This window comes from Aquila chrysaetos, chromosome 3, assembly GCF_900496995.4.
Source record: "Aquila chrysaetos chrysaetos chromosome 3, bAquChr1.4, whole genome shotgun sequence".
Lineage (NCBI taxonomy): Eukaryota > Metazoa > Chordata > Aves > Accipitriformes > Accipitridae > Aquila > Aquila chrysaetos.
Genome location: NC_044006.1, coordinates 22,269,664 through 22,290,070, shown reverse-complemented (window position 1 = coordinate 22,290,070; position 20,407 = coordinate 22,269,664). Strand labels below are relative to the sequence as shown.

The following is a 20,407-nucleotide window of genomic DNA, read 5'->3' as shown; positions in this document are numbered from 1 at the left end:
CATCTCTCCAGGACAGTGACATGAAGGGAGGAGGCTCCCTCTGCTGGGTTTTCCTGCAGAAGTGAGGCACAGAAATTATTTCTGCGAAGGTTTTTGTGTGTGTGTGTGATCAGCTGGTGCCAGCACCTGGACCTAAAGCTGCCAGGTAGGCAGCAGCTCTGCTGCAGGAGAGTGTGGGAGGAATGGGACGCCACTGCGGCAGGGATGCACCTCCAGAAGTGCCTCCACCCAGCTGACAGAAAAGACAAGAGTAGAGTTTTGGAGGAGAAAATAAGAGACGGGGGGGGGGGGGGGGGAATCGGTGGAATTTTGGGTTTTTTGATCATGGGGAGGTTTACACGGCACCAGGCTTGCTACTGACAGATGGCATCCAGCAAACTCAAAGGGGTAAAAGAATCCTCGCTCATGAGATGGCAGGGCTCACAGAGAAGGCTTTAAACTAGGTTTGAAGGGGGTAAGGGATAAAACTAGGTGCACCACAGATGAGCCTGGGGGCAGCAGGCCGATGTTAGGGGTGGATTCGATAACCCAGCTCAAATGTATCTATGACAATGCATGCAGCATGGGCAATAAACAGGAGGAGCTGGAAGCCATCGTGCAGTTGGATAGATATGACTTAGTTGCCATCATGGAAACATGGGGGATGACTCCCACGACTGGAGTGCTGCAATGGATGGCTATAAGCTCTTCAGAAGGGATAGGCAAGGGAGGAGAGGTGGTGGTGTGGCTCTCTACGTTAGGGAGTGTTTGGACTGTACAGAGCTACATGATTGTGATGACAAGGTGGAGTGCTTATGGGTAAGGATGAGAGGGAAAGCCAATAAGGCAGCTATTGTGCTGGGAGTCTGTTATAGACCACCCGACCAGGTTGAAGAGACAGATGAATCATTCTACAAGCAGCTGGCAGTAGTCTCAGAATCGTGTGCCCTTGTTCTCGTGGGGGACTTCAACTTTCCAGACGTCTGCTGGAAATGCAATACAGCAGAGAGTAAACAATCTAGGAGGTTCCTGGAGTGTGTGGAAGATAACTTCCTGACACAACTGGTAGGTGAGCCAACCAGGGGAGGAGCCTTGCTAGATCTACTATTTACGAACAGGGAAGGACTGGTGGGAGGTGTGATGAGCGGAGGCCGTCTTGGGCCTAGTGACCATGAAATGATAGAATTCTCAATTCTTGGTGAGGCAAGGAAGGTGGTCAGCAAAACCACCACTATGGACTTCTGGAGGGCAAACTTTGGCCTCTTCAAGGCACTGGTTGAGAGAGTCCCTTGGGAGACGGTCCTGAAGGGCAAAGGGGTCCAGGAGGGATGGACATTCTTTAAGAAGGAAATCTTAATGGCTCAGGACCAGGCTATTCCAATGCGCCGCAAGACAAACCGCCGAGGAAAACGACCGGCCTGGCTGAACAGGGAGCTTTTGCTAGGAGTCAAGAAAAAAAGGAGAGTTTATCGTCTCTGGAAGAAAGGACGGGCAACTCGGGAGGAGTACAGGGATCTTGTTAGGTCAGGCAGAGAGGAAATTAGGAAGGCAAAAGCTCAGCTAGAACTTAATTTGGCCACTGTTGTAAGAGACAACAGAAAATGTTTTTACAAATATGTTAGCAGTAAAAAGAGAGCCAAGGAGAATACCTATCCTTTAGTGGATACAGACGGGAACATTGCCACCAGAGATGAGGAAAAGGCTGAGGTACTTAATGCCTTCTTTGCCTCAGTCTTTAATAGTGAGACCAGTTATCCTCAGGGTACTCCGCCCCCTGAGCTGGAAGGCAAGAACAAAGAGCAGTAGATACCCCCCATAATCCAGGAGGAAATAGTTAGTGACCTATTACACCATCTGGACACTCACCAATCTATGGGACCAGATCCATCCAAGAGTACTGAGGGAACTGGTGGAGGTGCTTGCCAAGCCACTCTCCATCATCTATCAGCCATCCTGGTCAACAGGGGAGGTCCCAGAGGACTGGAGGCTTGCCAATGTGACTCCCATTTACAAGAAGGGTCGGAGGGAGGATCCGCGGAACTATGGGCCTGTCAGCCTGACCTCGGTACCGGGGAAGATTATGGAACGTTTTGTCTTGAGAGCACTCACATGGCAAGTCCAGGACAAGCAGGGGATCAGGCCCCAGTCACCATGGGTTCATGAAAGGCAGGTCCTGCTTGACCAACCTGATCTCCTTCTATGACCAGGTGACCCGCCTAGTGGATGAGGGAAAGGCTGTGGATGTTATCTACCTGGACTTCAGCAAGGCCTTTGACACTGTCTCTCATGGCATACTCCTTGAGAAGCTGGCGTCTCATGGCTTGGACAAGTGTACTCTTCGCTGCTTGAAACACTGGATGGATGGACGAGCCCAGAGGGTTGTGGTGAATGGGGTGAAATCCGGTTGGTGGTGGGTCACAAGTGGTGTTCCCCAGGGCTCGGTGTTGGGGCCAGTTCTGTTTAACATCTTTATCAATGATTTGGATGAGGGGATTGAGTGCACCCTCAGCAAGTTTGCAGACGACACCAAGTTGGCAGGCAGGGTCAATCTGCTTGAGGGTAGGAAGGGTCTACAGAGAGATCTGGACAGGCTGGATCGATGGGCTGAGGCCAGTTGCATGAGGTTCAACAAGGCCAAGTGCCAGGTCCTGCACTTCAGTCACAGCAACCCCATGCAGCGCTACAGGCTTGGGGAAGAGTGGCTGGAAAGCTGCCCAGCAGAGAAAGACCTGGGGGTGCTGGTTGACAGCCGGCTGAATATGAGCCAGCAGTGTGACCAGGTGGCCAAGAAGGCCAACGGCATCCTGGCCTGTATCAGAAATAGTGTGGCCAGCAGGAGCAGGAAGGTGGTTGTTCCCCTGTACTCGGCACTGCTGAGGCCGCACCTCGAGTACTGTGTTCAGTTTTGGGCCCCTCACTACAGGAAAGACATTGGGTTGCTGGAACATGCCCAGAGAAGGGCAACCAAGTTGGTGAGGGGCCTGGAGCACAAGTCTTATGAGGAGCGGCTGAGGGAACTGGGGCTGTTTAGTCTGGAGAAAAGGAGGCTGAGGGGAGACCTTATCGCTCTCTACAACTACCTGAAAGGAGGTTGTAGTGAGGTGGGTGCTGGTCTCTTCTGCTAGGTGGCTGGAGATAGGACGAGAAGAAATGGCCTCAAGTTGAGGCAAGGGAGGTTTAGGTTGGACATTAGGAAAAATTTCTCTACTGAGAGGGTTGTCAGACATTGGAATAGGCTGCCCAGGGAAGTGGTTGACTCACCATCCCTGGAGATATTCAAAAAGCGCATAGATGGGGTACTCTATAACATGGTTTAGTGGGCATGGATGATGGTTGGACTTGATGATCTTGGAGGTCTTTTCCAACCTAAATGATTCTATGATTTTATGATTCTAAATGTCCAGCAGGGTTCAGTGCAGTCGCGCTGCTGAGCTGCACAGGGCAGCTCTGCACCAGAGAGCTGTGGTGGGACCCGGGGGCTCCATCCCTGCTCACCACCCAGCCTTACCAAGGATTTCCAAAGGATACAGCCTGAACAATATAGCTTCAGGCTCCATGGCATACTACTGACGGTGTGGTGAAGGTCACAGCTGCCTGGGTTTTGCTTCTGTCCCTCCACTTGAAACAAATGCAGAAGAACCTGGCAGGGCTTCAAGCTGAAAGAGCTCTTTCTTGGGATGTAAACCATCTGGTGCTGCTGTTACTTTGCTTGGGGAAGCAGCGCAAGTGTATGTTGTAGCTGCACCCAGCAACATGGTGCCATCACCGTTCAGCAGCAGCTGGCAGCCCCAGGGGAAGAGGACGGACGGCTGCCTCCTGAGCTCAGCACCCTTTGGGAGCATTTCAAATGCACCATTCAGGCTTGCAAGCTTTCCAGGGTTGAAGTCTGCTCCTCAGAGCAATCATTTTGGATAAGCTTTTGTTGTGTCTTCAGAGAGAAAGCCAAACATGATGCAAACGGCCATGGTTTAGTCAAAGTTAGTTGTAATACCAAAAGATCCCAGTAGCTGCTCAGCATAGCAGAGAAAGTCAAAACAGGACCCTGCCTGCTCTTTTATCATCCATGTGTGGATGCTTGCAAGTGTGTATGGACATTTTTCCCCTGTACATTTAGAAAGTAGCATCTCCACAGGCTATTCTCCACACTAGCCCTTTTTCTCCCTGTCTCCAAGGAATGAAATCCTCAAGGGCCATTTCTGCTACATCTCCAAAACCATGTTCTGCCTCTGCTTACTCATTCCAGCTCTGCCATGGTCTCAGCTGTAACTGCTTTCCACTTGAGCAAAGCGATAAATCAAACAAAAAGAAAGAGTCTGGCAACTCCGGCAAGTCTCTGAAGTCTGCAGAGGGAAGCCCTGGTGTCACAGCACTGGGAGAGAGGAGGTTCCTGGGGCATCCTCTGGTACCCCCAGGCAGTTACAGTTGCCCATCAGCCCTGCAAAGGGGATTCCAATGAAGCTCTCAAGAGCCAAGAGAGCCCTTTTCTGTAGACAACCACCACCATCAGGCTTTCCCACATGGAAGCGAAAGCAGGGTGCGCTGGGGAGAACAGCATTTTGATCCTTTAGGCCAGACATTTCTTTACCAAGTGCTTTAGTCCACAAAGCTTGAACCTGCCCCTGGTGCTGTGCAAAAGCCTGCCTCCCCGAGCTGACCTGGCAGCCTGGCCACAGAGCAGGAGGAGATGCCGCTGGTGTGGAAGTACCGTTGGTCTCCCCAGATGTTGAGAGAGATAAGGTTTCAAATTTGGAAGGCAACTCAGAGGGAGATGGAATAAAAAGAAAAAGGGCTTTGCCCGCTCTTTACCCACCGTATCCCTGCACAGCACATCCTTTACTCTTGACTTTCTCCTTTGAAACCCTCCTGTGCCTTGCAGCTGGGAAGGCAGCAAACTCTACCTAGCTCTTCCCAGGAAAATCTGTCTGGTTACTAGGGATGCAATGTCTCTTTTTAGCTTGGAAAAACAAATGATGCTTTTCCCCCTCATGTATGGACCAGAATGAAAGTCTTTTCAGCACTTTACACAGACTTTCTTATCTCGAGCTGTCCCCTGAACACCGGAGGGTGAATAGCGGTCGAAGATGTAAAGCAGAGATATTTCTTGATGTTGCAATTGTCTTTCAGGCAGTGTTCATACCTATTTATGTTGCACTACAGGTGCACACCATGGTAATGAGCAGCACTCTTATCTAGCATTATCACTAACAGCAGAATACAACAGAAAGCCTTTTCTGTCTCCCAGGGAGGTCTGTTGAGCACATCTGTGACCAGCCTGACTTGGTTTCTCTTTATGTGAAATCCTTTAGTTAAAAGCCGTGTGGGTACCCCTTTCGCAAACCTCATTTCTTCATGAGGGTAATAGCCTGCTCTGTGTTCGGTTCCAGTTGAATTTTGGGCAGCGTGGGAGGGAAGGGGTTGACAACTGCCTTCAGGGAAACCCAGCTGTAAGGAGGACCTTTCTACCCGGAGGCAAGCAGTGGCTGGGGACTGTCTCTCCTGCTGTTATGCAAGCAGTCCTGACCCTTATTTGCAAGGTTTTTGACTGCAAAGAGCAACACCAGAGGTGCTGTGCTGACTATTGGTGACCCAGGAGTGGGTGCTCACCAGCACGAGGGTGGCCATGGCTGCCTGAGCTCTGGCAACCCACGTTTTACAGGTCAGCCGCAAAACAGCTCAGTGTCTGCAGGTCCCCAGTGGGGAAGCTCCACCTGGATTATCCATACCTTTTTTATAAGGCTGTGGGAGGTGGGGGCTGGGGAGGATGCAGCCCTTCATCATACCCATGAGGACATGGGAGACAGGCTCTGAATCACAACACACCTTCTGCAAGACCCACGGCCAGGGCAGCACTGCAGGCATAACATCAGACTACCACTGGCATCGAGGAAACCTTCATTTGCCTTTCTGAATCTTATGGTTCTCACACAATGAGAATGTTTCCTTAGTACCATATACCAGGAATTATCTTTCTGATAGTTGAAAGTTCGTAATTTTGGCAGTCATAGCTCCTATTTTCAGTATTTGGGGAGAAACCACCCACCAGCCTTTTGATATTTTCCTGAAAAAAGTGCAAAGTTCTTTACATCTTTTGTTAAAGAAGGGGCAGGATGGGGCTGCTGGCACTTGTCAGAGAAAAAGGAGAAAAAGGTGAGTTTTGAAAATCTGCTGCTCTGGTCTTTTACTAATCCCTAAACTTTATTTTCAGCAGTGTATCTTTGCTGTTCCTGGCTAATACCTAACCAGGTATTGGTCCCCTGACTATTTCCATGGGCGCTTGTCCCGGCCATAACATCACGAAGAAACATGTAACTGGCAGAAATACCAGAACTAAACTTATACAAGAATATTTGCCTGGCAACTCACTACACCAATCAATGAGCAACAGCTCAGACAACGTGGAAGATGCTCTCCACCCCAAAACCCCCATCCAGCTCAGCCTGGACAGAGGCCCCACAACTCTGCCTTTGGGGAGAAGGCATTTTAACCTCCCTTGGTATCTGAGGCAGGGACAGTACCTGGAGGTGTTTCCAGGACTGTATTCCTACTTGTGCTGGAGGACCTCAGTATTGGTACAGCCCCCAAACAGATGCAGTGTCTTGGATCACCATAATAACCCACCCCACTGCACAGCCTCCCACCTGGTTTCACCCCAGATGAACTGCTTTGTGTGCCCCGGTGGTGCCTGGAAATGTGTTACGCTGCATCCCGGTTGTGGGTGCACCCATAACACAACCCTGAGCATGATGCTCGGGTCGGGGCCAAGAAGACTCCTTGATTAATGAACATGCCAATGCTTTAAACCCTCATACTCCTCCGGTCCACTGGAAGCCCTGGGCTGCAGAGAGATGTTACACTCAAAATCTTGTTTACAGGCAAAGAGGAGGTACAACGTATATATATATATATAGGTAAAGCCAAGAATATATTGTTAGTGTAATGGCAATCTCAAGGCTCCAATCTTTATCAGTCTAGATCTGCTGGTCACAGAAAAACGAAGAATACTAATGCATTTAAAATTGTTTTGCACACACATAGTTTCAAGCCCTTTTCCTGGTGGTACACTCACCCTTTCCCTGCTCCGCTGGGTGTTAAGGCCGGTGGTTTCACCCAGGTGGCAGTGGTGGGGTGGGGTGTTAGAACAAGCTGTCAGCATCTCCAGCCCTTCCCTGGGACAAACGTGATGTTTGTGCTGATGTTTTTTAATGCCTACCTCTAGGATCTGCTTCGGGTCGGTTTTACGTGTTTTCTAACATGCTTCTATACCTTCTGTCTTCAGTGGTCTGCAACCTCACATTACACTCAATTTACTATGTGTGGTGCCCCTTATGTATGTTAGATACTGGTTTTGTTCTGTTACTGCTAAACCCAGTTTTGCCAGCTCCAGGTCTGCATTTTTTTAATGACCATCAGTGAGTTGTGTATAGCTGTGGGGGTCCCCAGTGCCAGCCTGTGCACCATCTTTTACCATCCTGTACCTGTGCTGCATCCTGCGTCCCCACTGCTCAAGGCCTCTGCTATCGTACCAGACTCATATGTCTATACACTGTACCACTGTGTCTGAGTCAAAAATATCTCATTCTCCATCAGACAGGGGGAACCAAGGGGGTGAGAGCTTTTACACACTACGTATGAAGCTCCTCAGGCATTTCTGTCTCCTGTGCAAGTCCTGTCCTCCTTAAGCACTTCTGCCCCTCTGAGTGGCCGCATCCTGCTTCACAATTTCACAAGGCGCCAGCAGGACCGGAGCAGAGCACATTAATACTTTCTCAGCTCAGCCCCGAAGCTCAGCCCAGGAAGCTGCCCTGCCAAAGTTCACATGTTTCATAGGGTAGGCATGAGCACTAGAGAAGAGGAAATATACTTTTAAACCCAAACAGGCTTGGCTTGAAGAAAACATTGTTTTTTCAATGCAGCTATGAATTAAGGTAAGAGACAATTATATTTTACCTACAATTTGACAGAACAGGATGACAAGAAATGGTGTCTCATGGACTTAAGGAAACTCTTCGCTGCTTAGTGCTTGGAATCTAAATGATACTTAGTTTGGGTAAAGATGATGTGGGTAAAGTTTACAAATTGTGAAAGTAGAAAGGGGAACGTTTTTATTAATCAAAGTGGACCAGGGCAGAGAAATTTTACTCGGTGACTAATTACTTGTGGCATCTTGTGGTAAGAGAAATATTCACCTTGGCTAGAAGTCCTCAAGGTTAAATCAAAATGCTGATAGATGACTAGTGTGCAGCATTAGCTCAGAAGGACAGACCAAGAAGATACAGCCCTTCTACTTCATTAGATGCTTTTTGTTAGATGTCTGCAGAGATTTCACAACTCACTAGCACTGCTTGCTTTTAGTTTTGGTCAGTGAACCAACATCCCAAACATCAGTGACACTGAAAGACAGCCCAATACAGAAAATCTGGTAAGAAAGTGTGTGATGTGGACAGACCAGCCAGTAAGAGAATGGCAGAAATCCAAAAAACATGAAAACCCAACTTTCTGTATGAACACATTACTTAACTTCTCTGTGACTCAGCTTTCCATGGGAAGGATGTTGCACAAAGCTATCTGCTGGTTTGGGTGAGATATTCGGGTAACACAGTGGCGGCAGCCTGTTAAGTACTTGTGTGATATAAACACAGATCCAGAAACAGCAGTTCCCAAAGTCTGGTCTGTTGGGGCAAACCCTGCATGGAGGCAGTGCATGGGGTGACAGGATAAAAGACAGCAACTGCAATGAATTATGAGGGTTTGGGCAGTGCAGAAGTCCAAAAGGGAGAACACATAATAAATTGAGAGTAAATCACATAGTAGATGTGATCTTACCAGGAAGGGGCTGGCAGCTCCAGAACGTAAATCTCATCTGGATGCAGTCAAGAAGGTGTAATGTGCGCTGCTCTCTAAAATGATGGAGAAGATGATTTAAGAGATCTCCCATTTCTAGAGAGCCTTCTCAGATTTCTCAAGGATGCTGAGGCAATGTGAGCTTATTAATAACAAAAAGCAGGTCAGGAAGTAAATAGGCACCACGATAAAGGTGGTGAGATGACAGAACGAATGGTAACCATAAACAAGTACAAACAGTGCACATAGCTACAAACAATCATCTGTTTTCACTGTCCCTTCAACAGAAAAATACAGAAGAAATTTGCACGCCACTTAAGAAGGGAAGGCTTGGGAAAAAGAAATACTGAGGAAGAACAGGTAAGAGAAAACACCGGCAGAATGCTCAGCTATACATATAAAATAAGATGCAGTGTCACAAGCAACTGTGCAAGCAGAAAGGGCAAACAGAGGAACAAACAGGCTGGAGGAAATACCTGTGAAACAAATTTTCCAAGAAAATCCTGATCCTGGCAATCACCATCCAGTCAGACGAGAACCCCAAACACCCAGTGCCCTGCGGGCAGCTCTTGGGAGGGCACCTGGTCCCTCCCCAGCTCTGCCACTGCCCCCCAGAAGCTGAGTTAAAGTGCTCCCCAGCCTCTGCGAGGACAAAAATAAATACTGCTCTTCAACATGTTTTTCACATCACTTACCTAATTTCCCATCCCCTGGTCGGTCCCTCGGGGCAGGACACTGCCTGGAAACCATCTCAGGTTGCAGAGGCTCTGCAGAAGACCCTTGGATCTGGTCATAGGATTGAGAGCACAAAATCAGAAGCCGGAGAGTCACAGATGAAAATTTCAGAACCATTCCAGTGATTTTTTTGAACCTTGATTTTAAGATCCAGGGGAGACACAGGAATCTGAATCATACTGTCAGGTCATATTTCCTAAATGCATGTCATTTCTGAAACTGATATTTAAGGCTCTGACCTCCTTAGGGCCAGATTTCTCAATGTATTCTGACCACCAGAGGCTCAGACCAATGCCTTGGGGGCTTTTTCAGAAGCCCCACAGTGCTTAGCTCCCATTCAGAAGAATGATTGGAATGAATGATGGCACCCCAGGAAAATGCCTTGATGTGACTATCTGCATTTTCACTTGCTCAAGAGCCTTGGTCATGTCCTGAAACCTGAGGCTAATCCCTGCTCCATTAAGGAGCAGGGGGGACCCCCAGTGTGCAGGCACCAAGTCCCCTGCATGGCCACCCTGTCAGCCTTAGAGGGGCTTGGTCCTCCCCAGAGTCGAGGGAAGGAGCTGAAACCATTGAAACCTTCAGCTTACAGCTTTTGCTATAAATACACCAGCAACTGCAGGGGTAAGCTGCCAGGGGTTTCACAGGGTTTGCCACGGCCCCAGCAAACCACACACAGCTGCCATGCTGCTGTCCCTCCCAGACGGCTTGCAGCTAGTCTTCCTGGCAGGGTGACAAAACCAGCAAGTGGAGGGATGTTGCTGGGGGTAGGATTTGCCCAGGGCATCGGGGTTCAGTCCCCTGTGCCCGCTTTGCTGTAACGGTAGCACAAGCAGCTCGAGTGAAGCCACTGGCCTGGCCAGCTGGACCGTGCACTGACAGAGCAAGAGCAAGATCTTGTTCAAAATAATATTCCTGTGGTTGCTCTGAAGCACAGGCGGTGAAGCCCTCGCCGCTGGCAGAGACAGTAGTAAGTCCCTGTTTTTGTGTTTTCTTTATAAATCAGAGTACACCTCATTTTGATGCAATGGGTTAAGCTGAAACTTGTGCCCTGGTTATTTGCTGCCCTGCAGTTATCTCCAGGTTAGCATGGAGCATCTTTGAGAAAGCACTTTCCAATGTTATAAGCCTTAGGTGAAGGTGAGAGAGATCCTGGTGATCTTGGACTCTATACTATCCCCTCCTGGCCTCCATGATCCAAGCCTGATCTTTTCAAATGTATTTTTTTACCCAAAACTATTGGTTTAAGTTTGTAGATTTACATGCTGCTCATCTCCAGCTAGTGGTGTCTGCTTCTAATTTAGTTTGTGCTGTTGGTGTAAAAACTGTAGAACTGGTTCAGGTAAGGTGCATTTTTTTCATCTCTTTGACCTAAATGCCTTTGTAAAGGGACCACAGGCCTCTGCAATATTCAGGCTTATATCTATCTTAATCAGCAGTGGTTTGTTCAGCTTCCATTTCTGGGTCCTTTATTTAGGACACCTTAAAAGCCTTAATTTTCAGAAAGCCTCAGCATCATGCTTCTGCACCTTGAACTTCACCTTGAGTTGGAAAATCCAATAATGAAGCAGCCCAGATCAATACTTGCTTTTAAAAAACTTACCCTCAAAGTCTTGGGGAGAGCCTCCAAGTCCAAATGAAATCACTCAAATTGATAAGCAATTATTAAGCTTGCAGAATTCTGCTGGGCCACAAAAATGGTCCAGCTGATCTGAGAATAAATCACAGAAGAAAGACGAAACACCAAAGAAAGTAATTTCCTCACCTTAAAGTCATCAGGGAAGGACTGGGGGAGCAAGGATGCATCTGGGATTATACCACACCCACTCAGAAGCGATGGAGGAATGATAAAGCTGGTTAGAAATAGGGAAAACATGCAGGGTTTAACAGAAGCAGTACAGACTGGCTGTTTAATAACAACATCCCCATCCCCAAACTGTGCTGCTTTCCTTCCACAGCCATCATATAGCTTCCCCTCTAACCCCATCCCAGCAGCTGCTCCATGCTCTTCACGAGACCCCACTTCCTTCCAGGGGGTCCCATCCCAGGATTTGGGCTAGCTAGTACTGCTGAAGTAACTTGGGAGAGGACGGTTTGGCTTTTTCAGTCATTTATTACCAAAACAGAGTCATGGCTGTTAAGAGGAGTGTGCCCCAATAGCCCATTTCCTCTGCCTCCCAGGCTGTCAGGGGCTGCAGGGTTTCACCCAGTACCCCCCGCTGAGCTCCTCCATTGTGTCTGGCCTAAACCTGTTTCCCAGACTGATACCTTCTCTTGACGTGGAGACCCTCAGACATGCAAAAATCTCCTTTTCCTAGTTTAAGTTTGTTCCAGTCATCAGCCTTTCACCGTTAAAAATGTGTATCTGATTTCTAGCTTGCATGTTTCTGGTTTGAATTTCCATGCATTGGTTTACGCTATGGCCAATCCCACTAAATTAGCAAGATTATTAACACGAGTAAAAGTGAAATCAAATGTTATCAAAGTATGCCTACAGCCTCAGTACCAAGCTCTGCAATGGTAAAGTCTTCCCTCTTTTGCTCCTTCCCATTTAGCACCTCTTAAAACACCCGAGGGTTGCATCAGCTTTTCTTACTGGGACATCGGGCTGGGAGCTCGGTTTCAGAGTCTGCCCGTATTGGCAGTCAGGTTTCCTAGTGGATGCGCCCACTCCTGAGACATGGTCTGTGTTGTTTAACTCGCAAGTGTGTCACTTTGGCTACATTAAAGCCAACGTGAATCATCCGAGAAGCCCCAGATTAGTCAGATCTGTCTGAATCACTGTCCAATTCTCTAACTCTTTTATCACTTCTCCCTGCCAGCTCTCATTCCCAATCTGCTTTCAGACCAGTGATGAAAATACTGAAGAGTTTTGGGCTTTCAACTCGTCGCTCCTGCAGACCTCTTACAGCAATATTCCTAGTTGGGTGAGGCTTCCTCCACAGATGGCTGGCTTTTGAGATCTGACAGCTAACCAGCCCAAATCCCATTGTAATGCTTTGTTCGGCTTGTGTTGCTTTGGGCTGGAGACGTGTGTCAATCAAATATCAGGCACTGCAAGTCAAAGCTCCAACTCTCCCGCACAGTACCCTTTATCAACCTTGCAATCTCATCAGATGTCCAAACTAAAGCTCCTCTTCTATAAAGCCACGCAGACTGGCATTAGCTACACTTTCCCCCTTTACTGTTTAAATTTTATTTTGCCCATGTTAAAAGTTAGGTTAGACTAGCTGTTTCACCTTGCTTCCTGCTTTCAAAAGTCGGCATTGTCAGCTGCTTCCAGCACCTGTAGAGGTGGAACAGGGAGAACGTCTCCCCACTTCAGGACTGAATAAAAGACTGAGATTAAAGATTTAAAGTAACTGCATCTGCTGGGCTGGGCCTGCTTTTGACCCTGGCTATCTAACACGATCCCGAGCAACTCCAGCAACCGTCCCCTAAGAATGGAGCCACCCTGCTCTGAAAGCTAAGCTAAGTGAATTACAGGAACCGGTTGGGTGTCAGACTAGAAATTGAGCCCCATCTCTGGTTAGTGTATTGCCCTTAAGTCTAAGCTTTGTTCTGGGTATCACCCCAACCGTGGTTAGAGTTGTCCGCAGCAGTCTGGTGATTGTGTGGTAGCTGCTTGGCGCCAGGATGCTTAAGAGTGCTATTAAGACTCACATTTCTCCTCATAGTTTCCACCCAGTTCTGATTAATTCCCTTAAATCTCTTTTTGTGTGTGTTAGAAGTGCCACCAGCAGCTACGACATTTCATTTGGAGGTACCTGAGGACATCCCTACGGCCTTGCCAAGGATCACCAGCTGGCAAGAAGCAGATGGGTATAGCCACAAGTGCACAAAAGCAACGGCGTTTATATTTGGGTAGGATGGTGGCAGCTCAGATCTAAGGGTGAGAAAGGCATATGCGCCTGTAGGGTTTCAGAGGGGTTCCCACAAAGCTGCCAGCTTCCCTGGGCCAGCTGAATCGTCGACATGCAGCTCCGGCCCATTCAGCATGCACTGAAAACATGCTTTGCTTGCATGAGAAAAGCGTCTAAGTCAGCCTTACCCAGAAATGCTGACTAAGGTGTGAAAATCTTTCTGAGGCTTAAATACTTTTATCAGCTTATTGTGCAAATCTGAAGTGTGACCCTCTGGCAGAGGTCTGGGTTTGGTTATTTTTTTTTAACTTCTTTTCATTCGGTGATAGCAGAGGCATCACGGAGAGGCGAAGCGCTCGCAGACCCCTCTTCTTGGCAGTAAAGCTTGTAACGTGGCACTTGGCTGAAGTACGAGGGGTGATAACTGGAAAGATCAGATGCATGAACAGGATTTGGCTCTTGTGTTACCCAGCCTGATGCCAGTGCTGTTTGAAGGTTGAAATGCAACTTCTGTTGCTTAGAGGAGTTTGTGGATCTCTCATAATTTCACTTCCCTATGTATTACATATAGTGCACATGGTTGTCAGAAATAGCCGGGTTGAGAAACAGGGGTTTTGGTCCCACAGACTCTTGTCTTTGAGATAGCTATAAATGTGATTAAGAGCAGAAGTGTTTGTGGGGAGTAGGGTGTAAAATGGCTGGGGAAATCTGGAGAGAGAGCAAAGCGGTTGAGCAGTTCCATGAGAAGCAGAAGTGAATCTACTATTTCCTGTAGTCAGCAAGGGAAAATGTCTGGTGGAGGGACCTCACAGCCCTGCAGTCCTTCTTCAGTGTCCTCTATGTTCTTCAGTTCACTTCGTCCCTTAGGTGAACATTTGTCATAAGCACAAGAGAGAAAATTGGGTTGAAACTGACAGTGAGAAGACTATAGCATGCACTGCGGTGGGCTTTGCGAGGCTGACAGAGAATACCTGGCAGGGAAGGATGGAGGATGGGAAGAGCTAAGTTTCCTCACTTTAGGGTGCAAGAAAAATTCATCACATTAGGCCTTCCTGGCATGGGCTGGGGTTTGGGAGCGCTTTGGAGTTTGCAGCCCACCTGTTGAGTAACATCAGCTTAAACTGAGCAAAGTGGTATCAGAGGAGCTAAATATTCAAAAAGAACTGACAGCATTGCATATGCAGGATGTGTGGTGGTGGGAGGATAAGAGTGTGTGGCTGGTGATACACAAAATCCAGGAGCTAGAGAGTGAACAAGCCGCAGATTGTGCCAGCAGTTTCAGATGTCAGTGTCATTTTGGTAAGTGCAGTTTTCACTTGCCCCTGGATGTGCTATGCAGCTACTTGTCCTTCCCATTGGCGTGGGTACATGGGCTTTGCAACCACCCATCCAAGGGTAAAGGAAATAATTTGCTACTGTAGAAACAAATGATCCCCATCAGTGAGCTAGAGGAGATTACCTGACTGAAAAGGTACTTCAGGAAAAATCCCATCCCAAGTGATGTTCCTCTTTAATTCAATAAGGCCAGGAGTTCATTCTGCACCTCCATGTAAATGTGCTCCTATGAAGAAGGTGGCCACTCCCACGCCCAGCTTTCTCTCCAGGCAATGCCAGTGGGTACAGCCTGTGCAGAAGTCTGCCAGACCTGAGGGCTACCCTGTGGTGGGAGCCGCGTTTCCTTACACGTGTGAAATCCTCCCTGCGCCCAACAGAGTGCAATGGCTTGTATGGACACATATGGAAACTCTCCAGAGGAACAAGCTGCCTTTCTAGACATGAGTTAAGGAAGCAAGCATGGGAAGGACCAGCACAGCTAGAGGCTCTCAGAGAGTAAACGTTGCAGAGACAATGCGGCCTCTGTCCAGCTTTGTCGCAGAGTCACAAAGTTAGGACGGGACTTCTGGGGGTCTCTTGTCCAAACTCATGCTCAGAGCAGGGCCAGCCGAGTTTCAAGTACCTCCAGGGATAGAGATCCACAACCTCTGTGAAGCTCTGTCCTGGTGTTTGACCACCCTCACGGTGAAATTTTTTTTCCATATAGTGAGTAAAAATTTCCCATGGCCATTGCCTCTTATTCCTCTGAGGAAAGTTCTCTGCTTCACCTTTACACCTTCTCACTAGATCTCCCTTGAGATGTCTCTTTTCGAGGCTGATCAAATCCCATTCTCAGCATCTTCTCATACACCAGGAGCTCCAGCTCCAATCATTTTGGTAGCCCTCAGCTACTGCACACCAGTGCTTCGGTGAAGAACCAGCTGTGGAGCACATCAACCTGCAGAGTAAGATAGAGGCTCTGGCACTGTGCAGATGGGTGCAGTAACAGCTCAGTCCAAGTAGCTGGGTGGGCTGGCGTAGCGACTCATATTTAGCACAAGAGACTTGGCATACCCCGACACTTCTTTTCATTTAAGGGCACCTGCTGCATACATTTAGCCACAGAAGAGGAGAAAGAAAACATCAGAATGGGAAGGCAGACAATAATGGGCTATTGGGATTATGTACGATGTCTCTGGCTCATTTCTGTATCCCTCAACAGGGTAAATAAAGTAGGCTGGACAGACACGTGAAGAGGTGAGGAACCTGTCACGTATCTCTGTAGGCAACTCTAATTAGTTACCTCACCAGTGGAAAATCAGTATCTTGTTTGCAATTGCTGTCTGCTTCTGCCCCAGCACATAGGCATTTCCTATTCGTCCCCTTTAATTCTGCTGGTGTCAGATTCCACATTAATTCTCCAGAATCTGGAGAATTAAACCGGGCTGCACACAAGGGGCTGGACAGACTCTGCAGGCAGACTCAGCTCCCAGTTCAAATGGAAAGGCATTGCAAGAGCCGCTCAGCCCGTGGGTGTGCCTGCCTGCTGCAAACAGCCTTCCCTGCACCGTGCCTATCCCCTGAAACTACCAGCGCTGAGACAGCCCTTCTTCTAGCCCACTTTTCCTGTGCAAAACCACAAAGATTGTTTTCTAATGACTGTGGGCACTTCTCATTTAAATGTTTTGGGGACAGCTAGGCTTTGAACTTTCAGAATAAGAAGATATTTTAAAATGGAGAGCCTGCATTTCCAACTAGCACAAAAAACCCTCTTTGAGAAATGGCTACAAAATAAGAGGCCAGAACTTCATGGCCCACACCACAAACGGCACTCTGGCAATGAGGCATTAGGAGGAAATGTCAATCTGGTCACAGTAGCCATCCACAGGGGCGTTTGTTGTAGTCACCACTACGTCATATGAAACCTCTTGGGCAAGGACTGTCTCACACCTCAGGACATCTTTATTTCATGTTTAATCTTGCAAGGCTTATTTAAAGAGAGGCTATAAAAAATATTGCTATCCGTAAAATGCGGACATGTAGGCTGGGATTCCAGCTGCTTCACTCAAAGCAGCAGGAGTGGGAGTAATTATACACTATCAGTGTTGACCACTGAGTAATGTGCCCATGCTCTCCTTACAGTCAAAAGGAGTTTCATCAACGCTGTCAGCAGAGCCTGGAAAGTAGTCTGTCTTGTCTTAAAGCAGAGTTGGTCTGACCTGTGTTGGATCGGATGCACTGCTCTTCATTGGCTGTATTGCCTACATCTCCCACTAACAGGGGATGTAAACATCTGTATTAGAGATAGCTTATGGTCACTGAACTAAAAGTCCCTTCTTTACAGTCAACAGGGGTTCCTGTAAGAAGATGGCGACACTGTGACCAGGTGGTAGTTATTAGTTGCAGTTTTGTTATCACTGACCTTTCCTTTCAGTCTCAGCTTTAACAGGCTGATTTGGTTGTGTTGTCATCTCCCCGGGCTTCTGCAGTGTATCACACTCAATCTCCTTCATTTCCTGCAGCAAGAGCAAGTAACGGATACGTACAAGCTCTTTACCCCAGCCAGGGAGCAGACCAAATGCAGCAACATCTGCACCCCTCTAGGATTTTTGGTTCCCTGCAAAAAGAAATCTTTGCAGAGACTTGACCACCACATCCCAAGGGAGCATAGAGGAACTGACGGGTGTGCCAAGTTATTAGACGTGCAGACCAGCGAGCCCAGAGGTCACACACCTGCACCCCATACTCTCTTTGGGTGCAGCCTCCAAGCTAACAAGCCCTGCCTCCAACCTGACTACCTCACAGCCAAGGCAGGAGCAGTCATGAGACACTTTGGTGCTTGAGGAAAAGGGTCAATATAGTTTCTCTTCTTTTGACCATTTAAAAAAAAAACACCTCATCAAAGATACGCTTGCTCCCAAGGGATGTCCCACTGCAAACTTTGCTCCTCCCACATCAGCAAGCATCGGCTCAGATCTGACCAAACTGGGCGTCTTACCGCATTTCCACCCCAGGGTTAACATGTGGGGTGAGACTGGGCTCTTGGTGGTGTCGACAGGCACCGCATGCTGATCAACAGCTACATGTACGGTATCGTTTCCTGCTGAGCACTGCCCAATAGACTGGGAGAGTGCCTGCATTTCTCACACTGCGATGTACCACCTGCAGAGCTCAGTTAGTCAGATATCGGTTTGCTGCTGCTTCTGCTGCTCTTCCAATAAGCAGGGGCTTATTCAACAGCCCTTGAAATTCTCATTTATTTTTTCTTATCCTAAAGAGCTAATTTGCAGTGAAGCACAGGTAACGGCAGAGTCTGGGCTGTTGTTAGTAACTACCATCACCTCTGCAGTAATACCACTCTCACTAACCCAACAGTGGCAAAATCCTAAAGCGTGCGTGTTGATGAGGTCTCAGTATTTTACCATAGCAGATACTGGCTCTCTCTCTAACATTCTTCTCTTTTCCCTTTTCATGTTGCCTCTAGCCAGAAAATTCAGCATGACGGAAGCATTCACAGAAACGACAGCTGAATACGCTTATGACGAATATGCTTTTTCCTGCAATAAGACTGACATCCAAGAATTTGGGAAAATATTTCTGCCAATATTTTACATTGCAGTGTTTGCTCTTGGCCTCACAGGAAATCTAATGGTGGTTTTTGCTATTGTGAAAGAAGGCAGTAAAAAAAGCATCACTGACATCTATCTCCTGAACTTGGCTATCTCGGACCTTCTCTTCGTGATCTCCCTCCCCTTCTGGGCTTCCAACACGGTCCGCGGATGGACCCTTGGGACTATTCCATGCACAGCTGTTTCCTCTCTGTATTACATTGGTTTCTTTGGGGGCATGTTCTTTATCACTGTTATCAGTATTGACAGATACTTGGCCATTGTCCAGGCAACATATTCTCTGAAATCCAGAACAGTGAAACATGGCTTTCTTATAACCTGCGGAGTATGGGCAATAGCGGTTTTAGTTTCAGTGCCACATTTTGTGTTCTCCCAGCTGGTAGAAAATGACTGCATTTCTGTCTTCCCCCAGTTGCTGGAGAACATCTGGCCAGTGTTCTGCAATGTGGAGCTGAACACCATCGGCTTTTTCATCCCAGTCTGTATCATATGCTATTGCTACTGTGGGATTGTCAAAACCCTGCTGACCTGCAAAAATCAGAAAAAAACACGAGCCATAAAACTGATCTTGGTTGTGGTGGTCGTGTTTTTTCTGTTTTGGTCGCCCTACAATGTACTTATTTTTCTAGAGACTTTAAGGCACTATGACTTATTCACAAGTTGCAACCAAATTAAATCATTGGACTATGCGATGCACCTGACCGAAACCATTGCATTCAGTCACTGTTGTCTCAATCCTCTTATCTACGCCTTTGCTGGGGAAAAATTCAGGAAATACCTTTATCATCTCTGCTTAAAGTACTGTCCATTCCTGTGTTTCTGTGGTCCCTGCAGTCGCTACCAGGTCACCTATTCAGCTAGCTATGCAGAAAGCGTTGTGAACAGCAACATAACCCTCAATACCAGTGACCAGGATGGCTCCGTCTTCATCTAAAAGGCTCTGTGAAGAAGAAATGTATGTAAATATGTCTTCCGCAGGGCTAGCCACCACTCAGATTGCCATTACCCATATGAAGAGACTTAACGGCTGCACCAAATTACTGACATGCCTATTGTTAAGCATTAAAATATTCTAAAACAGTAAAGATTTTAAAAACAAAAGCAGTACAATACATCAAGGCTGAACATGGAATTGAATCAAGAGAGAGGAAGAGGGAAAGTAGAAGCAAAAGCAGCATTCTGTGCCTACAACAGGAGATGGTGAAGAATTTAAGGATAGGGAAGCTGTTAAACAGTTTCTTCATTGAAACTTGCGCATGTGTCAGTGTATGCACGTGTGGTGCAAATGTATATAGATGTAACCTCATTTTTTAAGGGAAGAGAGATCTCTTCAATGAATGATAGCTGATTGTTAGCAAAGGGGAATATTTTTGATAGTAAAGGGGTATATTTTTGATGATATATATCCATACAGAACTGATTTTGGGGGTTATTGATTGCAACAAACTTTTTACCTGTGGTTTCATACCTAATAAAATCCTACTGTTTAAAAAAAAAAAAAAAGTTATTTCTGAATATGTGTTCAGTGCCAACAATGCACTCAACTTTTACAGCATGCAATAATCAGAGCAAGGACCATCCTTAAGGATTTGGGACCTGACCTGGAGCTGATCCAAGCCAGCAGGCATATCTCCTGATTTCCACGGGCTGTGGCCTGAGCCAAAGGCTAGAGTTTGGCCGAGCCCTTCACCTAGTACATCCCCAAGTGCTCTGCTGAGCGAGGGGCTGCCAGCTTGATCAATGGACATCAGCACACACTGGGATAAGGGGAACTGGAGGTATAGGTTTGGGTATCATTGTGCTTGGTCCAAATAAGGCATGATCAAGCTGTGAACTGCTTGCAAAGCTTACTAAGTACATGCTTCACACACGTGCTCTGCTTGCCACACACTCTAAACACCGACTGAGTCTACACCATCACAGGCAATGGCTTTTGGGACAAAATAACCACTTGTCCATGCTGCTTACCACAACCTTCCTCAACCTTTGTGGTCTCCCCTACCACAGCTGATTTTCCCAGGGAAACCTGCAGCTGTACCCAGATTT

General features: G+C 47.4%; 1 protein-coding gene across 4 annotated transcripts; it reads left to right on the top strand.

Annotated features, from left to right (window-relative positions):
• Positions 1-7,650: 7,650 nt before the first annotated feature.
• CX3CR1 (C-X3-C motif chemokine receptor 1) lies at positions 7,651-19,842 on the top strand. Of its 4 annotated transcripts, none has more exons than XM_030010113.2 (5): positions 7,651-7,904; positions 9,108-9,180; positions 12,378-12,482; positions 13,284-13,419; positions 18,217-19,842. In XM_030010113.2, the coding sequence occupies exons 4-5, from the start codon at positions 13,374-13,376 to the stop codon at positions 19,293-19,295; spliced, it is 1,125 nt and encodes a 374-aa protein (XP_029865973.1). In that variant the 5' UTR covers positions 7,651-7,904; positions 9,108-9,180; positions 12,378-12,482; positions 13,284-13,373; the 3' UTR covers positions 19,296-19,842. The 4 variants fall into 4 exon arrangements, with proteins under 4 accessions (XP_029865973.1, XP_029865974.1, XP_029865976.1 ...); XM_030010114.2 differs by having other exon boundaries at positions 7,652-7,904; positions 13,284-13,377; XM_030010116.2 differs by having other exon boundaries at positions 7,653-7,904; positions 13,284-13,447.
• The last annotated feature ends 565 nt before the right edge of the window (positions 19,843-20,407 follow it).

Coding starts and splice junctions, on each gene's coding strand:
- CX3CR1 (XM_030010113.2), top strand. CDS start 13,374: ATGGGTATAGCCACAAGTGCACAAAAGCAACGGCGTTTATATTTGG. Junction 13,420..18,216: donor GCAACGGCGTTTATATTTGG/GTAGGATGGTGG, acceptor TGTTGCCTCTAG/CCAGAAAATTCAGCATGACG.